General features: G+C 41.1%; 1 protein-coding gene across 1 annotated transcript in view; it reads left to right on the plus strand.

Annotated features, from left to right (window-relative positions):
• DNER (delta/notch-like EGF repeat containing) overlaps positions 1-22,028 on the plus strand; it is a 283,908-nt gene that overhangs the window by 227,278 nt on the left and 34,602 nt on the right. The window contains exons 8-9 of the mRNA XM_014530157.1: positions 1,162-1,386; positions 20,739-20,861. Coding sequence (XP_014385643.1) covers positions 1,162-1,386; positions 20,739-20,861 — 348 coding nt within the window. The remainder of the gene's footprint in view (positions 1-1,161; positions 1,387-20,738; positions 20,862-22,028) is intronic.

The raw sequence follows: 22,028 nt of genomic DNA on the forward strand, positions 1-22,028 counted from the left end.
CTGTGGGTGCCGCCATCTTTGTTGCGAAATGACAGTCAATTTGCATATTCCGTCTTTATTAGATAGGATTTATATCAACCCTGAAAGACTCATCATGGCCATTTGAAGTCAACTCTTCTTCCCACCCCAGCCCCAGGCAACCACTGATTTACTTTCTATATCTTTAGACTTGCTTTTTCTGGGCATTTCTTATAAATGAAGTATGCATTATGTGTTGTGTAGCTGGCTTCTTTCACCAGCCATAATTTTTTGAAGTTGATTTATGTCATGTCATGAGTCATAACTTAGTTCCTTTCCATTGCTGAATAATTTCCTACTGTATGGATATACCACAGTGTATCTAGTGCAATAGCCAACTTATATATATCCAAGTACTGCCAAAAGTGATTGCTTCTAGAGAAGGGAATGGGGGACAAAGGAATAAAGATGGGAGAAAGGTTTTTTTATTGTGTTATTTTACATGGGTTTAATTTTTAAAATTCAGTATTATATCTTTATCTGTTAAAGCAAAGTGAGGAATATCTTTCCCCAGCAATGTGTATAAAATAAGAGGTGAAAGCCCTGCACTGACCCCAATCCCACTTTCCTGAAGGTAATCACTGTTGATATATTTTTGACATCTTTCTAATCAGGGGTGGGGAACGTCTGGCCCGCAGGCCACATAAGGCTTGTAAAATCATTTGGTCTGGCCCTGCCAAGGCAACCACAGGCAGGACTTGAAATTCAATAAATCTAGGAGCTTGTTTTCATAGCAACATAAATTTATAGTTAGTAAATTATATTAAGCGAGTGATGTTATAAATATCCAAAAGGTCATTGATAGCAAAAAGGTTCCTCACCCCTGCATAGTATATATAGACACACATATGTATGCGTATATAAATGTGTTCATGTCCCTGCATGTCTATACATCTGAGCAGTCATATTTTGTATTGCAAGAAAACTGGAAGCACAGGACTTAGTAATAATTTAACCCCCAATTACCCACACTAAGAAAACCTGCCGTACCTGCCTTTGTTTATACCTGCAGACTATTAATGTATTAATTGGCTAATCAATTCACAACGAGGAAAAGAATTCTGTACTCAGTTTACAAGTTGTTATGTGTAAATGCAGTTTAAAAATTTTTAACCCATTCTCTGGGTCTGCGTTTCCTGGCAGGGTACTTCGGCTCCGCTTGCGAAGAGAAGGTGGACCCGTGCGCCTCATCGCCGTGCCAGAACAACGGGACCTGCTACGCCGACGGGGTGCGCTTCGGCTGCAGCTGCAGCGCTGGCTTCACGGGCCCCACCTGTGCCCAACTGGTGGACTTCTGTGCGCTCAGCCCCTGTGCTCACGGCACCTGCCGCAGCGTGGGCACCAGCTACAAGTGCCTCTGTGACCCAGGTGGGTACCGGCCATCACTGCAGGTCCTTCACTCCCCAATCTCAGGCTTCCGACTCTCTCTTGCATCTGAGCAAATGCTGGCCTGCTGAAAGTGTTGACTTGCCAATGTAATTGACCTCCACTCATGCATGACACACTTTTTTTGTAGACTTACTCTTGGCAGGGTTTAAAAAATGCCCTTTCCCCTTTTTATGAGCAGTTCACGATCGTAGAAAAAACAACAACACACAAGTAAGCAAAATAAAGAAAATTAAAAACAGGCCTAATCTTATAGCAGCTTAATTATTTTTAAAACACTTTATTAAAGGTCGTTCTACAGCTTTGGCTGTATTGCATATTTTTTAATACTGGGTCCTTAGGTTAATGGGATATGTTTTTCTGTTTTAATGCACATAAAAAACGGAATACTCTCTGTTCAGAATTTTATCCTCTAGTAAAATTCTTACTCCATGCACAGTATGTTATAGGAACTGCAGCTCCCTGTGTGAATGTTCAAAAGTTCTATCACTTATTTTCCAAATGTGTTCTGCATTGTCCTGCTTTTTTGTTGTGTGAGTTTTGATACTCAGAGTCATAGTGGTTACTAGTCAGTCTTTGTCTGCTCCGCCTCCTGGTGTGGTCTGAAAACAGTGCCTGCCCACTTTCTTTCCTCCACTTCCTTTCTTGCACCAGCTTGTATTCTCCCATGGATGCCTGTCTTCTCTCTCTCATGTCACCTGCAAACTTCTCCTGCTGGGGCTGAATCAGCTTTCCTTCCCTCGAGTTCCAGCTACCACCCAGTATCACTTATCTTTATAACACCATATTTCTTATCTTTGTATGTGTCTCTCTCACCCTGGGGGTAAGAGGAAGTGTTGTTTTTTAAATTAATTAATTAACTTATTTATTTAAATATATTTTTATTGATTTCAGAGAGGGAGAGAGATAGAAACATCAATGATGAGAGAGAATCATTGATCGGCTGCCTCCTGCACAATCCCCCACTGGGGATCGAGCCGGCAACCTGGGCATGTGCCCTGACTGGGAATCAAACCATGACCTGCTGGTTCATAGGTCGATGCTCAACCACTGAGCTATGCCAGTCTACAGGAAGTGTGTTTTATTAGTAACTTTTATATAACAACTAGAGACCCAGTGCATGACATTTGTGCACTGGGGGTGGGGCAAGGGTCCCTCAGCCTGGCCTGTGCCCTCTTGACAAGACCAAAAGGCTGTTTCATTTTCTCCTTTCCTTCTCCTCTGACTTCCTTTCTTAACTATGGGAAAATTTCCCTTATATTTTAGTTGGTTTATTTTTAATTCTTTAAATGTAGTTATCCCATATAATAAAAGCATAGTAATCAAATTGTCCCCTTGACTCAGAGGTCTTCTGAGAGTTCAACCAGGGGGTGGGCCTGGCCAGGGGAAGGGAAGGATTTCCTGGCTGGCATCTGGCAGCCGGCAGCTGCTAGGGACCCTACCAGTGCACAAATTTCATGCACTGGGCTTCTAGTTTAAATATAAAATGCTACTTAATATGCTTCAATATTATTAAGATGTTGCCTAACAATAATACATAAAGAGAGGTTTCAGCTTGTGTGAGTAGGCTGACATGGTCCTAAATGGAAACTATTCTGCTAGGGTTTTTCTCTCTACACTAGGAGAAGAGGCCGAGGAGGGTAGAGGGACCTCCCTCTGAGATCTCCACTTATTGACTGTCACCATAGGAAATTACCAGGACATCTTGGGGCTTCAGTTTTCATTTTCATGAATAACATCTTAGTTGCTGGTCCATTCAATTACAGTTGGGGTCCCAGATTAGATCTGGGACAAGTTGTGACCATGTTCTTCTGTTGTGTGAGAGCATGGAGCACATTTTCTGGCATGGAGTAGTACGAGCTGTTCCCCTTTATTTCCATGCATGGAGATTTCTCCTCAAGCCATGGTGTGTGTGTGTGTGTGTGTGTGTGTGTGTGTGTATGTGTGTATTTCTTGTTTAAGTTCCATTTTTCTGTCCTGCTGCTCTTTGCTCAAACTTCATTCATGTCCATTCAGAGCATTTAGCTTGTTACTAGCCAGTGTCCAGCCTCCAAGTGGCCTTGAAAAGCTGAAGAAGCATATATTCCATCCCATGATACCTTCATCTATTAGGCAGTCTCTCATAGCTTTGGAATCTGAACTCTCATTGAACTTGGGAGATAGCATTCCTTTCTGAGGTGTTGCTTCCTCCAATCATTAGGTGACATTATGTGAAAAAATATATCTTAATATCTGGTAAGAATTTACATTTTAGGAGGTGAAAATGACAGTTCTCTGAATGTGGAATTTCTAGTCTTAATCTTTTGGAGCATGTAATTGCTTTCCCACTAGTTTGCATAACAGAAGACCCTCGTGAGAACAGGTGAAATGGGGTATCTAGCTGAAGCGTGGCCAGCCTGATCACCTTCATAGAGAGCACAGGGATCCCATTCCTAGAAAGGCAGCGGGTTGAAACCGTGCCAGCTTGATAATGAGTTGCCAGCTAACAAAATGCCATTTGAGTGACTGCAATCAGATCTGCCAGGTGCTTTATTTTCAAACCTCATTTTTAGCTTATCAGGCTTGGGATTTCAGATGGGATTTTAATATAAAATAATAAAACGTCAGCACTGTAATCACTGAGATGTTATCTTTCAGTGACGCTGCTAAGTGACAGGCCACATGTACTCTAAAAATATAGCAAATTGAAATCTCTCAAAGGCTGGAAATACTGAGAACATGGAGGCCTGCAAACATTATAGGAGGCAGTGCCACAGTGTAGGGAGTCACCCGCCGGCATGACATCACCTGTGTGGGTGACAGCCATGTGTTTCATGGGTTCTCAGTACAATAGTGGCATTTGGAGATGCCATTTGGATGATGACCAATACCAGAAGGAATCCCGGGTGAAGAGGGAGATGGGTTGCCTGAGTTCACTGGTCCTCGTCCCTGCCTGATACACTTGAGTAAGTCTAACCTTATTGAGTTGAATTAACCCTGCCACTATGGAATGTGCCTTAAGTTACTATTGAAGGAATTTAAAGTATAGGCATTAGAGGATTTTTACATGGAAATATAAGTAGCAGTTTTTATTTTTATGAATAACCTTAGATGCTCACAAATTGTTACAGACTAGACTTTGGACAAGTTGCCCATTGTGAATCCATGCGGATTCTTCTCCACCACAGGCTGGGGACTCAATAGGTCTTCCAGACTATACAAGAAAGGAAGGTTAGACTTTTTCCAAATGAAATTTTTTAAAAAGGAAACTGCTTAATTTCAAGTGCTGTTTTTGTTTTTTTTTACTAATTTTTTTGCATATGCTCTACACGTGGGCTGCATTACTGGGATGTGTGGGCTAAAGACACGGCTGGCATTGCTGCCTTCTGTTTAATGTAGACTTGATACTATCAGCACTTTGATAATGTCTGCTGAGAACAGAATCTAAGGTAAGACTTCAATGGTCAGGATTTTAATAGCCATTCAACAGCTATAAAGAAAAAAGTACAACTGCAAAGATATGAAGACATCTAGCTCACTAATGAATGCCAATTGCATTTAGATTCTTGGGTAACTACAGTGGGCAACTCTCAACTTTTGTTAACCAGAAAACTTTACCAGGTTTATTAGAATGGAGACAATTCTTGCATTTAACATGCATATCACATTCTTCTTGAGAGTTATAGCTCATACAGAATATATTGTCTCCTTTCCCTGCATCCTAATCTTGTTACCAGGCCTTTCCTTTGTTATATTCCAAAATATATCTGCCCATCATCAGGATCCCAAGTAGAAGCCTGTCTACCTAACCACAGCTGTCATAACCCTTCATAATCTGTACTTTCCTTAAGAAAAAGTTTAAATCTCCACATTGTTAAAGTGCAGCCCCTGATATCTGGGAGCTTGTTGGACACTCACAGGTAGGCCTTGGGGTTGTTGGTTATGTGCTCAGAGCCTGGCATTGTGTCTCCTGTTGGACATAAGGATATAAGCAATCACACAGAACATTGACATCAGGCATGGTCACTTAGGCCATGATCAAGTGAGACAAACAAGACCATTTCATAATTTTGTCTAAGTACAGATAAAAATAAAATACTAAATATCGCCTTCTCCCATAAATAAATCAAAGGCCAGCTGCATCTTCACCAATTACAGCTTCAGCATTGCTCTGCCTGCCCTCTCTATAGATAAGACTTGAGATACCTAAGCATAGAAATGCTACATCCTGATGGTGTTCAGACCTCTTCCATGATCATTCTTCCTCTCCATTATGTTTAGAATCTAATTGGGGGGGGGCACTCACTGGGGACCTGATATTCACCTTGTTTAGGCTAGTGACCTGAGGGATTAATCCGAGGGGACAAAGGACACTGGTAATGAGTCAAGGGCATTGGCTGGTGCAGCATACGGAATTTTTATGAGATTCCTGACATTAAAAATCTTTTCACAAGGCCACTCATTTAACCTTGCTTTAAATGGCTAATCCATATGTATGGAAGTGTTAATGAACTTGCCTTTAATTAGAAGGGATTTCTGTTCCCTCTGCTCCCACTGCTCCTGGCTTCCCCTTAAAATTCAAATAGTTTGAAACACATTCTTGACTGAACAGTTGTTGTAAAGGTATGAGATTTACCTGCTGGCAGCAGGATATAGCATAGTCTGTGAGCAAATCGTTTCACATCATCTTACCTGGAAGGAAGGTCAGAAATGGCAGCTGTTGTCACTAACCAGAACATTTCTGAGGATGGCTCTATTTGAAGCACTGGGCAGTGCCTCACTTTGGGAAAGTCTCATTAAGCTCATGGCCATGGAGGTCATGTGGGGACTTATTTAGAACTATTTTGTGACTAAGCCATTGCCTCTTATTTTGTTTTGTGGTTGAAAATTATGATCCCGTGGCTAACATTTTTCACACATCTGGAATTGAGACCTGAAATTTGGCATGCTTTGCCTTCTCCCCAGGTGTGATGGAAAGGGGCCTGGGCTTAAAGCTAAGAAGAGGGCTTAGAGTTAAGAAGAGCTGAACTTAAGTCCCAGCTTTATCACTGAACAGCCATGCAATTGGCCTCTGTTAGCCTTGGTTTTTATTGTGTTTTTTGTTTTGTTTTGTTTTTTTTTTAAATGGGGATAAATGTAATGAAGTTCAAATGAGATGATGCATGTGATTATGCCCTGCAGAATCTCTAAGAGGATGATGCCAATGCCAGATACTTCCCTTTTCCTGGGGAAGATCATTGAGAAATTATTAAATATGTGCTCTGATTCTCCTCTTGTGAGGTTCAAGGTTGGAGTTGAACTAAAGGTGGGATCAATTTTCATGGCCATGAAAATTGGCCATAGTGAGCATTCTTGAATAATGGGTCCAGGTCCTACTTATGGGATTAAAGGATTGTTCACTGCCTTGGCCCTGTGACTGATAAATATTTCAGTGCCAGAGGCCGGGCAGAGCTCTTTAACTGGATGGCTCTCAAATCCCTAGAATTCTTGTGAAGTGGGATAAAAGGTATTTGGATTTCTCCACCCATGACTCCAGAGCTAGTTAAAGATGAAGCTGGGCTGGGATCTGGAGCTTCTGTTATCTTAGAGTGAACAGGAAATGGGGTCAAACTCTGACCCTGACTCACCATTAGTGAATAGCTGACTGAAAAATGAAACATTTCACCAGATTTCTAAGTGGTAGTTGTCTGAATAGCCACCTCGAATGACTACATTAAATTGAGATTCATCAAAATGTTGATTTAGCTCTGTTACCCAGGTAATGCACTTTATCCATGCTGGCTTCGCCCTGAGCAGCTTCCATCTAGGAGAACTTCCTATGTCGAGACTGTGCTAAGTCCTTGACAAACATTTTCTTTTACTTAACCCAGATTATAGTATTTCTATTGAAGGAGGTGGAGGTGATAGAAACCCCAATGCAACCTGGGTCTGCCTGATAATAAAGCTCTTGAGCAATAGGCTAGACTTAGCAGGAGCCTAGTTGTGACCCCCAAGTTATGTGTGATCCTGGCCGCTTATTTATGCTTGAGCCAATCACAAGAAGAAGCTTCTAGACTCCTCTTATCTTAGCACAGCTCCTGAGATGGGTGTCTAAGTGGACACCTCAAAGGCAGGTTTGAAAAGTGGCCTTGGTTGTGATCTGAAAAGTGGCTCTTGACCAATAGTTTCTCACTTCCCAGCACAGAGAAGCAATGCTGACTTCCAAGGAAATTGAACTGCCTGGCAGTAGGGGGCCCTCTTCTGCTTTTGTTTCATTGCAGATTCAACTGCTTCAAAATAGATGCTGAGGGCAACCTGTGACTGAGACTTATGATTTCATTTGACTTGGTGTCTGCTGTATGCACCCAATTAAAGAAACTTCTTTTCCTATGACTCAAATACAGACACAGCCACATGACAAATCAGCTTAGGCAGTCTCTCTCTCTCTCTCTCTCTCTCTCTCTCTCTCTCTCCCTCCCTGTCTTTTTTGTTAATCCTCACCTGATATTTTTCCCATTGATTTTTAGAGAGAATAGAAGAGAGGGAGGGAATGGAGTGGAGGGAAAAGAGAGAGAGAGAGAGAAAGAGAGAGAGAGAGAGAGAGATTGACCTGAGAGAGACATATTGATTAGTTGCCTGCTGTGCACACACCTTGGACCCGGGTGGACTTGAAAAAATATATTTCTTTATTGGTTTCAGAGAGGAAGGGAGAAGGAGAGGGATAGAAACATCAATGATGAGAGAGAATCATTGATTGGCTGCCTCCTGCATGCCCCCCACTGGGGATCGAGTCCGCAACCCAGGCATGTGCCCTCGGCTGGCATCGAACCTGGGACCCTTCAGTCTGCAGGCTGACGATGGACTTTGTGAATCTTGACTGGTAATCGAACCCACGACCCTTCAGTGCGTGGGCAGATGCTCTAACCACTGAGAAACATTGGCCAGGTTGGCAGTCTTTTTTGATGGGTGCTTTCCACTCTGGAGTCCCTAATGCCTAGTAGCAATATGACCTGTTTTAGAAAATTATTTATTTTATTACCACCTGGGTCTCTGAAAGCCTCCCATGTTGATTATTGTATTGTATTGATGGACTCCTTTGGTACTGTTTCTTTTTACCTGGCACTGGTGACATCCCTGAAATATTGTTTCCTCTTCATATTTAACTTTTGTAATTTTTTTTAGTTCATTTCCTTGAGATAACTGATGTCCTCCCCTTTCAACATGACACCTTCGCATAGGACTGGCTCAGTGTCAATGGGCCTCAGAACCCTATGACAATGTGCTGTTCCAGGTGATATCTGAGCTGTATTGTGACTGGGGGTGACATGCACCCTGAGTCCCAGTTAGACAACCAATAATGAGATTTGTCTGCATGTTCTACTTTTTTCTGACCTCCTAGCCTTCAATGTGCTTTGAGTTCTTCATTGATTCAGATTTGTATAAAAACCTGGGGACAGTGCCCTGCATTTCTTCCATTTCTAAAATCACAGCCATTAATTTTCAATTTGAAAGTACATGATGAAAGTTGCTTCATATACTGAGTAGTTTTACAAAATTGCCTCAGTTTTAATGAAGATTCAGAGCTCTTAGGTTTGCCTGAGTGGATTGATAGGCAACTTCTTTTTTAGTTCCAGGACATTGTCACTTCAAAGCACTTATTGATTTTGTAGAACAGCATGTCCTTTTATGTGTAATGAAGGGCCTCCTTATACAATGTCACACTGTTCCACTTAAAACCCCATTTTATTTTATAAGGGTTGCCTAGGCAGATCCTTAGCTGTTTAGACTGAAGTCTTAGTTATATGTTGATAATTACCAGGGTCATGTTTCATTTTTTTACTCTACCAGATGGTTTCTAATGATATAGATCAGAGTGAAGGTCCCAAGTCATTGGTAAAAGTGTTTATTTTAGGTTGGGTAAGCCAACTGAAAGCAAGGAATGTATAGTGCCTGGCTGTATGATTTTGGGATGACTCTCCTTTATTCACCATCCCCCTAAGAATACCTTTCCTTCTAGTTCTCTGATGCCTACAAGTTTATGTCTTTGGCTTTATTCCTTTAGGTTAGGCATTGTCTCTTGTAATTAAACCTTCGTATATCAGTTAGTTCTTGCTATAACAAACCACTTCAAAACTTAGTGGCTTGATATGACCATTTATTGCTTATAATTCTATGGTTGATAATTTAGGCAGGGCTTAACTGGGCTATCTCTTCTCTGCTCCATGTGGTGTTGGGCATATTCACTTATACTTTTGTAGTCAGCTAGATACTGGCTGGTCCTGGATGGCCTCATTCGCCTGCCTGGTAGTTGGCTGGAGTGATGGGGAAACTGGGCCACACATCTCTCATCATCCAGCAGATCAGTCTGGACTTCTTCACATGGAAGCTGGGTTCCAAAAGCAGTAAGAAAGGACAAGACCTAATACACACACTTTTAAAAAATATTTTTTTATTGATTTCAGAGAGGAAGGGAGAGGGAGAAAGATAGAAACATCAATGATGAGAGAGAATCATTGATCTGCTGCCTCCTGTAGGCCCCACACTGGGGATCAAGCCCACAACCCAAGCATATACCCTGACCGGGAATAGAACCATGACCTCCTGGTTCATAGCTCGACACTCAACCACTGAGCTACGTTGGTTGGGGCCCAGTACATACTTGTTTAAAATATGTTTCTTCTTTTATGTTTGCTACTGTCTCATTGTCATAATCAAGTCACAGGGCAAGCCTATAGGCTCCATTTCTTGAAGGGAAGAGCTACAAAGAATTTGTGGCCATTTTTTTTCAGTATGTGAAGAATGTAAATGAGTTTATATATACACACACACGTGCACACACACATGCACACACATATACATACATACAAATATGAGAGATGGAGAAGAAGGAAAGTTGAAATACAAAAAGTGTGTAGGCATCAATTGCTTGAGGGAAAAGAGGTGAGGCCCCACTGTACTTGCTACTCAAGTGATAAGGAATTCTGTGAGTCAACAGCTTTTCTCACTTCATAAAATTCTGTGTAGATTGAACCTCATCCCTGCTTATTTCAAGGAAGTTTTATTTTCCACTTTAGATTATTAATGCAATACTATACTAGGATCTTAAATCAACAAACAAAACACACACTTTTGATCTTCTACTGCATTATGACCTCTTAAATGAATATATGTCTTATTTTTAGACATCTTTAATATTTATTCAGTAGAAGCAATAGGATGAGAATTCGGGATTTACTTGAATACTTGAGTTCTGACTTCATATTATTTGCACTTTGAAATTTTCTTTGCTGTGCAGTTGCCTCAAGGTGCAATTCCGGTAGTTAATTTTAGCTTTAGCTGAAGTCCTGACTAAGAGTCAGCTTCAGCCCTTATGAGTTTGCAGCCCTTAGGGATGGTTGCCAAGTGGGAGATAGGTGCTTCTAAAAATGTTCCTGAGTGACTATGAGAACTTTGTTTGGTGTTTAACAATCTTTAGGATTCAGCATATTTCCTTGAGAATGGCAATGATTAATAGGGAGTTAGAGGATTGCACTTTTGCATTGTTCCTTTGAATGTCCCAGTGATATGAGGGTGAAAATACCCACCCTCCCTGCCCTAAGGGAGGGAGGGATCTATGGTCTGCATTGCATATTCCATGCACCGAAATTGTCTGGGAAAAACCCAATCACAATGTTTTGTCTTCCATCACACAAGTCCTTTGGTACCAAACTATGTATCCATGAGGATGCCTTTTGTCACTAGAAAACAGCACAACTTTGTTAGATCACATTTCTCAATTGTTGGTTTGTAAAATTATTATTGTAGATTGTCTATTATTTCAAAAATTAAAAATTTTCCAGCTTTATTGAGATATAATTGACATATAACATTGTTAAGGTGTATAATATGTTGATTTGATATACTTATATATTGCAAAATGATTACCACCGAAGTATTAATTAACATTTTCATAGTTACCATTTGTTTTCTGTGGTGAGAACATTTAAGATTACAATCTTAGCAGTCTTCTAGTATGCAATACAATATTATTAGTTATAATCACCATTCTGTACATTAGACCCCCAGAACTTACTCATCTTAAAACTGGAAGTTTGTACCCTTTGACCAACCTCTCCCCATTTCCCCCACTGCCAGCCCCTGGTCACCACCATTCTATTCTGTGTTTCTATGAGTTCTGTCTGCCACTTTCTGATTGTGTTCCTTTCAGTTGAATGCTCTTCCTGTGGGTCAAGGAAGCTGGATCATGGAAGTGAAGAAAACTGTGCTCACCAATCTGAATTTAAGCTTATTTCTTCTCATTCTGAGTAGGAATATATGACTCGCAGTCATACAGGGAGGATTATAAATGTCACTTCCATACCCTTACATTTCCTCATTTTGGCCTTTCTTTTCCTATTTGGCATTTGCTGTCATCTTGAGATTTCTTTGCATTTCTTTTTCCCCTTAATCAAACCCCAACCAAGAGGAATATAGTTTCATTTAGTCCATGTGTCTTTGGCTGGCAGGCCCTTTGTGTGCTGCACTGTTGGTTTATTTCTATGCCTGTGACGGGTACATGTTCTGACTGCTTGTTTTACTTTTGGTGTATTGATATGCTGAGGGGAAGCCATGGCTATTAAAAACATTCCCATGCCAGCTCTGGGTAGCTCAGATGGTTAGAGTGTCAACCCCATACACCAAGGTTGTGGTTTCAATCCCTGGTCAGGGCACATAGAAGAATCAGCCAATGAATGCATAAATAAGGGGAACAGCAAATCTCTCTCTCCACCCTCTTCCTCTCTCTCTTATAAAAACAACAACCCAAACATTTCCGTTCCATATCTAGCACTTGCCATAGGTAACTGCTACCATTTCCCTGCATCAGAAGTTGTGGGAGATGTTGCATTCTTTGCTAATCTATAGCTAAAACTTAAGTGTGCATGATAATCAAGTAGAGCAGTGGTCCTCAACCTGTGGGTCATGACCCCTTTGGCAGTCGAACGACCCTTTAACAGGGGTCTCCTAAGACCATCCTGCATATCAGATATTTACATTACGATTCATAACAGTAGCAACATTACAGTTATGAAGTAGCAACGAAAATAATTTTATGGTTGGGTCACAACATGAGGAACTGTATTTAAAGGGTCAGAAGGTTGAGAACCACTGAAGTAGAGGGTTATTAAATCTCAGAGTTTTAGGCCCCGCCCACAGTTTCTGATTCAGTAGGTCTCAGATAGGGCCTGGGAACTTGCATTTCTAACAAGTTCCCTGGTGATGCTGTTGCTACCTGTCCACAGGTCACACTGTGAGACCCATTGGTCTAGTGCAGTGATGGCGAACCTTTTGAGCTCGGCGTGTCAGCATTTTGAAAAACCCTAACTTAACTCTGGTGCCGTGTCACATATAGAAATTTTTTGATATTTTCAACCATAGTAAAACAAAGACTTATATTTTTGAAATTTATTTTATATATTTAAATGCCATTTAACAAAGAAAAATCAACCAAAAAATGAGTTCATGTGTCACCTCTGACACGCGTGTCATAGGTTCGCCATCACTGGTCTAGTGGGATGGACACAACACAAGTGCTTTCGAGGGCAAACTCCTCAAAAGAACATATTGTGATAACTGGATAAGGGGTAATTAAAATCAAATTTAACCAATAGTTTGTAAAATAAATTAAAGGAATGAAATATTTTAGAACTCTTTTTTTCTCTCTCTCCAAAGTGCTGTAATAGAATCTTAAACTTTGATTTTGCCCCAATACTCTTCTGTTGCCTGTGGTGGGCTCTGTGTCCATGTTGATGCATTTTATACTGAACATCCCTAGAATGTGAGGGCTTTAACTTATGTTTTCTTTTCCAAATATGCTCATCATCCTTCTTACCTTGACTATAAACCAAGACAGCCAGTTTCCCATGTATAAACATGTTAATCAATTGAGTTTATGGGATTATTTCATTAAAGCATCTTACTTATTATTTATAAGTAAACACACATACCACAATAATCTTTAAAATCAACTTGTAAAATATTATCTTGTCATTATACTTAATCTTGAATCTGGGTGCTTTTGTTATGGTGTTGTAAGCATTTGCATTTTTAAAAGTAATTTTTATAGAGTTAGTAAGAAAAATAGACCTCGTTATAATGGAACATTTTAACTGCAGCTGTGATATGCTTAGAAGTGAATTTGTTTGTAAGCCATAAACAAATATATGAATGTTAAGTTTTATTATTAAAGCAAATGACATTTCTTCTTTATGTATTTGCATCCTGATGCCCTATAGTTCCCTTTTGTAAAACAAATCTTTATATTTAAATACATCTATCTTGTGTTAAACTCTTGAGTAACCTTTTCTTTCCCTTTCTTTTAGCCGGTATAGATCATAGGTAGAATCCACCCTCTAGTGGCCAAAAGAATCATGAAAAAAAGGACATTTATAAGACAAGGCTAAAAAATCGTATGAGGAGATTGATTTTTTTCCTGTGGCTCAACCTTGTTCTGGAGGCGAATCCAGTCGGGATTTTACATTTATTGGATGATCGTTTGGCGTCTTTCTCCTTTAAATGGCCCCAGTAAAGGCATTATGTCAGTTTTTGCACAGCCTTAAAGCCCCAGTGATTAGTACAGTGCCTGGCACATTGTGGGTGTTTAACAACTATTTGCTGAATTAAAGAAAGAATCAATGGATGAGGCAAACAGCAGACCCAGGGGTTCGCCAGCCTTCCCTCGTGACTAGTGAAGGCAGCAGTCTTTGCAGCGATAGAGAACCATCGCCTGAACACTTGGGATAGGACTTAGAGTCATTTCTCCATTATCCATCCTTTCAGCAGGCCAGGGAGGGAGGTGAAATTTGTAGATGGCTCAGTTGGAGAGCCTAAAACTTTATTTTAGTCTCTAGTTTACTCTCCTTTCAACTTAATGTTTATGAGAACCACAACAATGGAAATATTGACTGATTTGGGTCATTTCACATATATTTCCTCTCTAGCCACAATGCCCCTCACAATAAAAGGATAAGAAATTAGGGAGCAAAAGAAGGAATATCAGCAGTCACCATCCCCCACATACCAACTAATGCTCTGTGTTCACTTGCACAGCTCCCTCATGTCCATAGGTGGTCTCTCTATTTGTGTGTGTGTGTGTGAGTGTGTGTGTGTATGTGTGTGTGAGTGTGTGTGTATGTGGTGAGTGTGTGTGTATGTGTGTGTGAGTGTGTGTGTGTGTGTGTGTGTGTGTGTGTGTGTGTAACAGGAGAGTGTAGTTATCCCACAGAAGCCTGTAAGATCTCACTCAGTACACAGGTCAATTTAGAGCAGAGCATCTGTATGCTTGATAGGATTAAATTGAGCAGGCATGCCTGATGCATTTTTTCCCTGTTCTTAAAAAGATTCCTATTGTGAACACACCAGCAAAGAGAAAGAATGGGATGGACACACACACACACACACACACACACACACACACACACACAGTTTCCTCTGCAGCAAAACTTTCTGTTCAGTAAAATGAATGTGCTGCCAGGGACACTGCAGTGCTGAAGGGCTCCGTGGTGATCAGTGACTTTAGCCAGAATTTGGAATCTCACAGACAATCATAGTATTATAATAGCACTATTTTCTCTTTGTCCACTTTAACTACTATGGGTGAGGTGTTTGGAAGACTTGATTTCCTGGGAACTGGCCTAGACTTGAAGTAGGGAGTCTTGGGTTCTCACACTTATCTATTCAACCTGAAATGAGGGAACCATCTGTGGAGTTGCAACACAGCCTTTAAGAAAATGCTCCCCCTTTCTCCACTCATCAGATCTTCAAGTGAAACAGCAAAAAAACTCCCATGAAACAAAACTCCCTGAATGCTTCACATTCACTCTCACCTTGAATTAGGTCTGTGCTAGGGGAGTGAGCAGTGTGGTCTGGACACACACCAGTGTTTTTGGAAGGTCCTTCTAGCTTGCTTTTCCTGAGGCAGTGGGAAATGCAAGGAGGCCCCTAGGGTGATACAAAAATGACTTGTCCCAATTTGTCACACAGAGTGTGCAAGCCATCTGGTTAGAGCCAGAGTCATGGGGTTTGGATTTTTCAGAGTGGGATGTAATGGACGAGGGGAGGAAGAGCTCTGGAGTAAACCCAGGGTGGGGCAGAGCCTGTCTTATATTGGTATGAATGTTTCAATGATGTTGTCTTGGGACAGTGTTTAGAGAATAGAAATTAAGGGCCTCTTGAAAGCTGGAGGCAGCAGTCTGTACTATTTGGTCATGGTGGTCCTACCAAACTAATACTAATGCATTTGGGGGACAACCTAGGACAATAGGAAGAACACACAGGATCAACTGTGTGGACTTGAGCATGTTTCTTTACCACTGTGACTCTTAATTCCTCATGTATAAATTGGTTTAGTCATGGCTATCATTTTTTCATGGGGATTAAACAAGTTAACACACACAAAAGGCCTGATAGAAGCAGATGCTGCTAACTTACTCAAAGTCCTTGAAGATAAAGACTCTGCCATTTAGCTTTGTACCCATGATACCTGGACGTTCCAGGCACATCACAGGCACATCTTAAATGTGTGTTGATTTAATCAATGACGTTTTGGGTGCTGAGCGACTATTATTTGAGTGTCTTTTCTGTACCGGATACTGTGGGTGCAGCTGTGAACACCACAATTATGGCCTCTGCCTTCAAGCTTATTTTCTAGCTGAAGAAGAGAAATAATAAGCAATTATAGTACTAAGCTAGAAATATGATTTCAGGCAGTTATAAGTGCTATGATGGAAGTCAATTGAGTGTGGTGATGAGTAACTGGTGGGAGAAGCTACTTTGGATGGTATTGTCAGAAAATTATCTGAAGATCTGAGTTTTATTTTGTTTACTGATTGACACAGGTGTACTTTTTTGGTGACTTAAATTCCTCTGTTGCTCTTACGAAGAGATTTTTCCTAATGGTGAACATGTTTTGGTACAATCTCCTCTTGATATACCCAGTGGTTCTATTCTAGGAAAACTCAGTATATCTTAAAAACTGTGGTGTATATGTGAAGCAGTTGGGTTTTTGACCTGAAATGTGGTTCACAAGGTTTTCACCTATGTGGATGTCCAATGGGACCGTCCACAGTTGTGAGGATGCCAGAGCGTTTTCTATTGTGGAGGGGAGTCTTGACAATGCATAATGTTTAATATCTCTGGCCCAAACCAACTAAATTCCAGTAGAACCCTTCAATTACTATAATAACCAGCCCCCCAATCTCTAAAGTACCCTCAAAAGGGCAGCACAGCCCCCATTGAGAGCCATGGTTTTAAAGGTCTCAGTGACCTCTCAGTCTTGTCATCTAGTTGTTATTCTCACTCTCTGGAACCTTTGACACTGTTAACTAGGCCTCCTTGGTTTCCTTTCCTCTCCTGGCTTCCATGGCATTGCCCTCCTTGGTCTTCCTCCTCTCCTTGGCTCCATCCCTGCCCAGTTCTCCCGATCTGGCTTCTTGTTCTTTACCTGCCCATCCATGTAGATCTGACCTTCTTCTTTCCTCTCCATGTTTTTTTTTTTTAGGAAAACTTCACCACTTCTAGGCAACTAAACTCTCAAAGTGCTGCTTCCATGCTATTGGAGTCCATTTGTTTCCAACTGCACCTAGACCTCCATAAGTGGGCCCCAAGTTAAACATGTCCAACTGGTCAACTTACTCGAACACCTGTTATTTCTTTGGACATATCTATTTGTGGTAATGGCAGCATCATTCACTCACTCAACCTAAGCATGGCAGCCATCTGGACCGCTCGTTCTCACTCCCACCTCCTGTCACTTGCTATGTTTTGTCAATTGTAAGGAAGTGATTGGAGCTGAATATTCAGGAGAAGTCATACACAAAGCAGAGTGGTGGTGATGAAAGTCAGTGCCCTGGGAAGAGCCACTCTGATTCCACGCTTCTGATCTTTTATTTTATTTTTAAAAAGTTCTTTGGGCTAGGTTAATTTTTCTAGACCCTGGGCCTATTACCCTGATCTAATTTGTTTTTCCAAATTAATTACCAGCAGGGGCGGCAGCCTCATTTTTTTTGCAGAATCCTTCTCTTTTGGAAGGATGGCCTTTTTCATTCAAACAGTCCAATTTAGGTCCTTTGGCACAAAGTTTAAAGGGTGCCTTGACATTTCCATAAAGACATTTAAATGTTACTGTCTCTGAAGAAACAGTTTTAGCATATGAAACCTTTATCTTTTCCCCCCCTCCAAGGAATAAAAACATCACCAGCTTAATTATCTCTGTAAAATAACTTCCTCATTTGCTTAGCATGTTGCTAGTAGAAAAAGATAGTGATACTGTTTTACGAAAACAAAAAATGCTTATAGATGATTTCATGAAATTTTCTTTTGATTTTTGTCTCTGTAAATAGCACCTCAATTCAGAGGCCAAAATGCATATAGGGTTATATGTGCTCCTTCCCAGTTCATTTTAAAAACATCTTCTAGGAGAGCAAATACAATGGAAAAGATGCTGCTTGTGGTTATTTCTTCACACGGAGAAGCCAGAAAACACACATAATAAAATCATGTATCATGACACACATAATAAAATCCTATAACATGAACTCTACCCTGTTGACATATTTTAAGTTTACAGTACAGTATTGTTAACTGTATGCACGTTGTTGTACAACATAGCTCTAGGACATTTTCATTTTGCATAAATTAAACTCTATACCCATTGAGCATCCACTCCCAATTTCCCTTTACCCCAGCCTTGGCAATCACCATTTTTCTCTGCTTTTATGAGTTCAGTTACTTTAGAATCATGAAGTATTTGTCCTTCTGTGACTGGCTTATTTCACTTAGCATATGGCCTCAAGGTTCATCCATGTTATAGCATGGCAGGATTTCCTTCTTTTCAAAGACTGAATGATAGTCCATTGTATGAATATACCCCCTTTCTTTATTTACATGCCTGTTGATAGATATTTAGGTTGTTTCTGCCTCTTGGCTATTGTGAATGATGATGCAGTGAACACGGGAATGCAAATATATTTTTGAGATTCTGTTTGCAAGTCTTTTGGATAAGTACCCAGAAGTGGGATTGTAGATTATATGGTAGTTCTTTTTTTTAATATTTTGAGGACTCTACATACTGTTTTCCAAAGCAGCTGCACTATTTTACATTCTCACCAACAGTGCACAGGGTTCCAGTTTCTCCACATCCTTGCCAACACATGTTTACACACACACACACACACACACACACACACACATACACATATTTATAATGGCCCTCCTAGTTGTGGCAATCAAAAATACATCCAAAAACTGCCAAAGTATTCTGGGGGACAAAATTGCTGTTAATTGAGTAACTCTGATCTAGATGAAGAAAACAGTCTGATGAAGAGTAATGGCCCCCAGCCAGTTTGGCTCAGTGGATAGAGTGTCAGCCCATGGACTGAAGGGTTCCAGGTTCAATTCTGGGCATGTACCTCGGTTGAAGGCTCAATCCCCAGGCATGATTGGGGTGCATGCCGGAGGCAACCAATAAATGTGTCTGTCTCCCTCACATAGGTGTTTCTCGCTCTCTGTCTTTTCCCCCTCCCTTCCACTCTCTAAAAATTAATGGGAAAATATCCTCAGGTGAGGCTTAATAACAACAACAAAAAATCCAAGCTTTGAAAAAAAAGAGGAATGCAAAATATTTCCCTAAAACTACAAAAAGGGTGAGGTAGAAGAATTGAGAACCATGGTCTATTTGTCTTAAGTAGGTCACGGTCTCCTCAAAGGAGTCTTTATCACCACCTAAGTTTGGAAAGCAGTTCAAAAAGCAACTGAAATGGCCAATGCTTGAAAAATGCTCAGTTAACAATGCCAATATGAGCTTAACCTACTGTGATGGGCACAAGAAGCAAAACAGTTCAACACTTCAGCAGGGCCTAAGGGGACTTTCTGAGTTTGAGGGTTGGCTAGGAGTTGGAAAGCTGAAAATAAGCTAGAGGTTCTAGTTCCCACTTGAGCAAGGGTTTATTTTTTCTGCTTATCTGGATTCAGAACCGACACAGGCAGGGTGATTTTTGAGAGCACTCACATGTTTCTCATTGTTTGGACAGGACCAGACAAAAATGATCCAGTTTCATTGCAAATTGGCAGTAACACATGTTTTTGAAAGTAAAAAACAGCATAACACTCATGAGTGAATCTCAAAGAATGTTGTCTTCTTGTCCTTTGGAATAAACACCTGTTTTGAAACTAGGAGGGTAGAAACCATCTTTGATTAAGAAATTGTCAGGTCTCTTTTTTTTCATTCTGAAGATTATATTTTTAAGAATTAAAAATTTGAGCACAATTAAAAATATTAGAATGTGGATAATCATAACTTTAAATAAACAACAACAAAAAAGATAGCCCACATTTCCTCAGGAATTTCAGTTAAGCCTGCTTAGCTGAGTTTGTTTCCTGACTTGAAATGCAAAGCAAATACATTGATCCTTTTCTCCTTTAATAGAAGTCTCTTTAGATAGATATATTTTTTGAATTGTTTGGAGGAAAAATGTGGTCTACATCCTTGAGAGGAGATGGAAGTCCTGCTGCTATCAGTGCCCTGTGGCCACAACACATATATTCAGCAACCACCAGTGCCGCTGAGCACGATGTAATAAGGAGACCATCTGGCGGATAAATGGATAACTTCTCTTATTTTTTTAAAAGAATATAGAGTTGCAGTCAAGAGATCAGTTTCTTTTTTATTTTATTTTAGAGAGTAAGGGAGAGGGAGAGAGAGAGAGAAACATCAATGATAAGAGAGAATCATCAATCAACTGCCTCCTGCATGCCCCCCTACTGGGATCGAGTTCACAACCCAGGTCATGTGCCCCGACCAGGAATCCAACCATGACCTCCTGGTTCATGGGTCGATGCTCAACCACTGAGCCACGCCGGCTGGGCTGAAAATAATAATTTCACTTACCGACAAATATTCTCCTCTTGAGAGAAACGAGCAGAGTCAAGACTACGTCTCTGTGAAAAGACTTTATTGGGGAATTTTGTTCTCTGGTTTGAATTCACTCATTCATCAAACAAAGCAATTCCTCATGATCAAATATGCAACCATCAGAGCACAGCAGGATACACTTTCAAAAGAAAAACACGCTTCCCACTGCTTGTGAGTTCTGATGTATGTATCTGGAGCGTCAGAGATAACCTCTTTTAATCTGGGGATCATGAAGGAGGTTGCTGAGAACAGATTCTTCATAGCCTTCCCAGAAATCTTCATTCCAATTATACCCCAAGAGACCGCTCCTACATCCCATCCGTCTGTGCCTCACTTTCCTGTGAATCCTCAGGTGCCTCCCTGGTGGCTGGTCCGGAGTGGGTGGAAATGGGACACATTTGACAGCAGTTTTTTTCTCTCTGTCCCTCAGGTTACCACGGCCTCTACTGTGAGGAAGAGTACAATGAGTGCCTCTCTGCCCCGTGCCTGAACTCGGCCACCTGCAGGGACCTCATAAATGGCTATGAGTGCGTGTGCCTGGCCGAATACAAAGGTGAGTGGCCCTTGGGCCTTCTTGTGCCAGAATAGCTGTACATGACCTCACAGATTTCTCAACTTAAATGGATAAACCTCTCATTGGAGCACAAATTGTTTCAAATAAAAATCAAGTAGTGGTGGTGGTAGGATGATTTATGGGGCCAAGGAGACCAATTGGCAAGTCTCAGGTTTTCTGTTAAAAAACTGAAAAATCTCTCTCCTGTTCTTTGCTTCTACATCCTCACCTCTTTGTTGAATATGCAAAAAGCCAAGGATAAAGAATGCTAGTAAGTGGGCCATCAGGCATAGATCTGAGGACCTGGCTGTGGAAACGGTGGGAGAGGGGAGCAGCTAGCTCAGTGCTTGCTGGGCAAAGTTAGGGTGTTGTGCTTTTGGGTGGAGGAGACAGGTGGAATCTCATGTATTGGCATATAAGTGAATTCTTATGAAATGATTCAGTTGGGAGGGAAATGTTAGTTCATTTGAGTGTATGCCTGTCAAAGTCACTCTGGAAAAACATTTGACACCATCCGAGTGTTTTTAATGTGTAGACTCTGTTCTAAGTCCTTCTGTGCATTAACTCATAAATCCTCATTCTCACCCTGTGAGGTGGTAGATAATGGTATCCCTCATGAGCCTGGCCAGCCTGGTCCTTGAAGCCCTTGCATCTGCCTTCCCCATGGGCCCTGGGCCACAGTCAGTGAATGGTGTGGTTTCATTGGAGCCCAGACACCCTCAGATGGCACTGTGCCAGGAAAGTCTGTTTATCAGCGGCTGCCCACATTTCTCTAAGCCACAACTTCAGGGGTGGGTTTAGATTTTTGTAATGCTTTCGTGGGCTCTATTTATAACCATTTCACGTAACCTCTTGCTCCCTCCACTGCTTACTTGATTGATACCATCCATCTGCCTGGCAACCTTGCGTGGCAGCCCCTGTTGCTTCTCTGTGGATGGGCCACAGGGATGAACTTGATCCAACCCCTGGATAGAAGGGCTGAAGCTGGGCCAAGTCTATGCACTGTGTTTGGCAGATCTGATGCTTCTTGGCCTGAGATGCCCATTTAGAGCTACACTCCACGGACTTCCACAGGGCTGATGTGCTGGGTTATCCACATGGCTTCTGAGTTCTAGGTTTGTCAGAGCATTGGGAAATATGAATGCTGGGAAGAGGAATAAATGAGCA

The sequence above is a fragment of the Myotis brandtii genome, unplaced genomic scaffold, assembly GCF_000412655.1.
Source record: "Myotis brandtii unplaced genomic scaffold, ASM41265v1 scaffold727, whole genome shotgun sequence".
Classification (NCBI taxonomy): domain Eukaryota; kingdom Metazoa; phylum Chordata; class Mammalia; order Chiroptera; family Vespertilionidae; genus Myotis; species Myotis brandtii.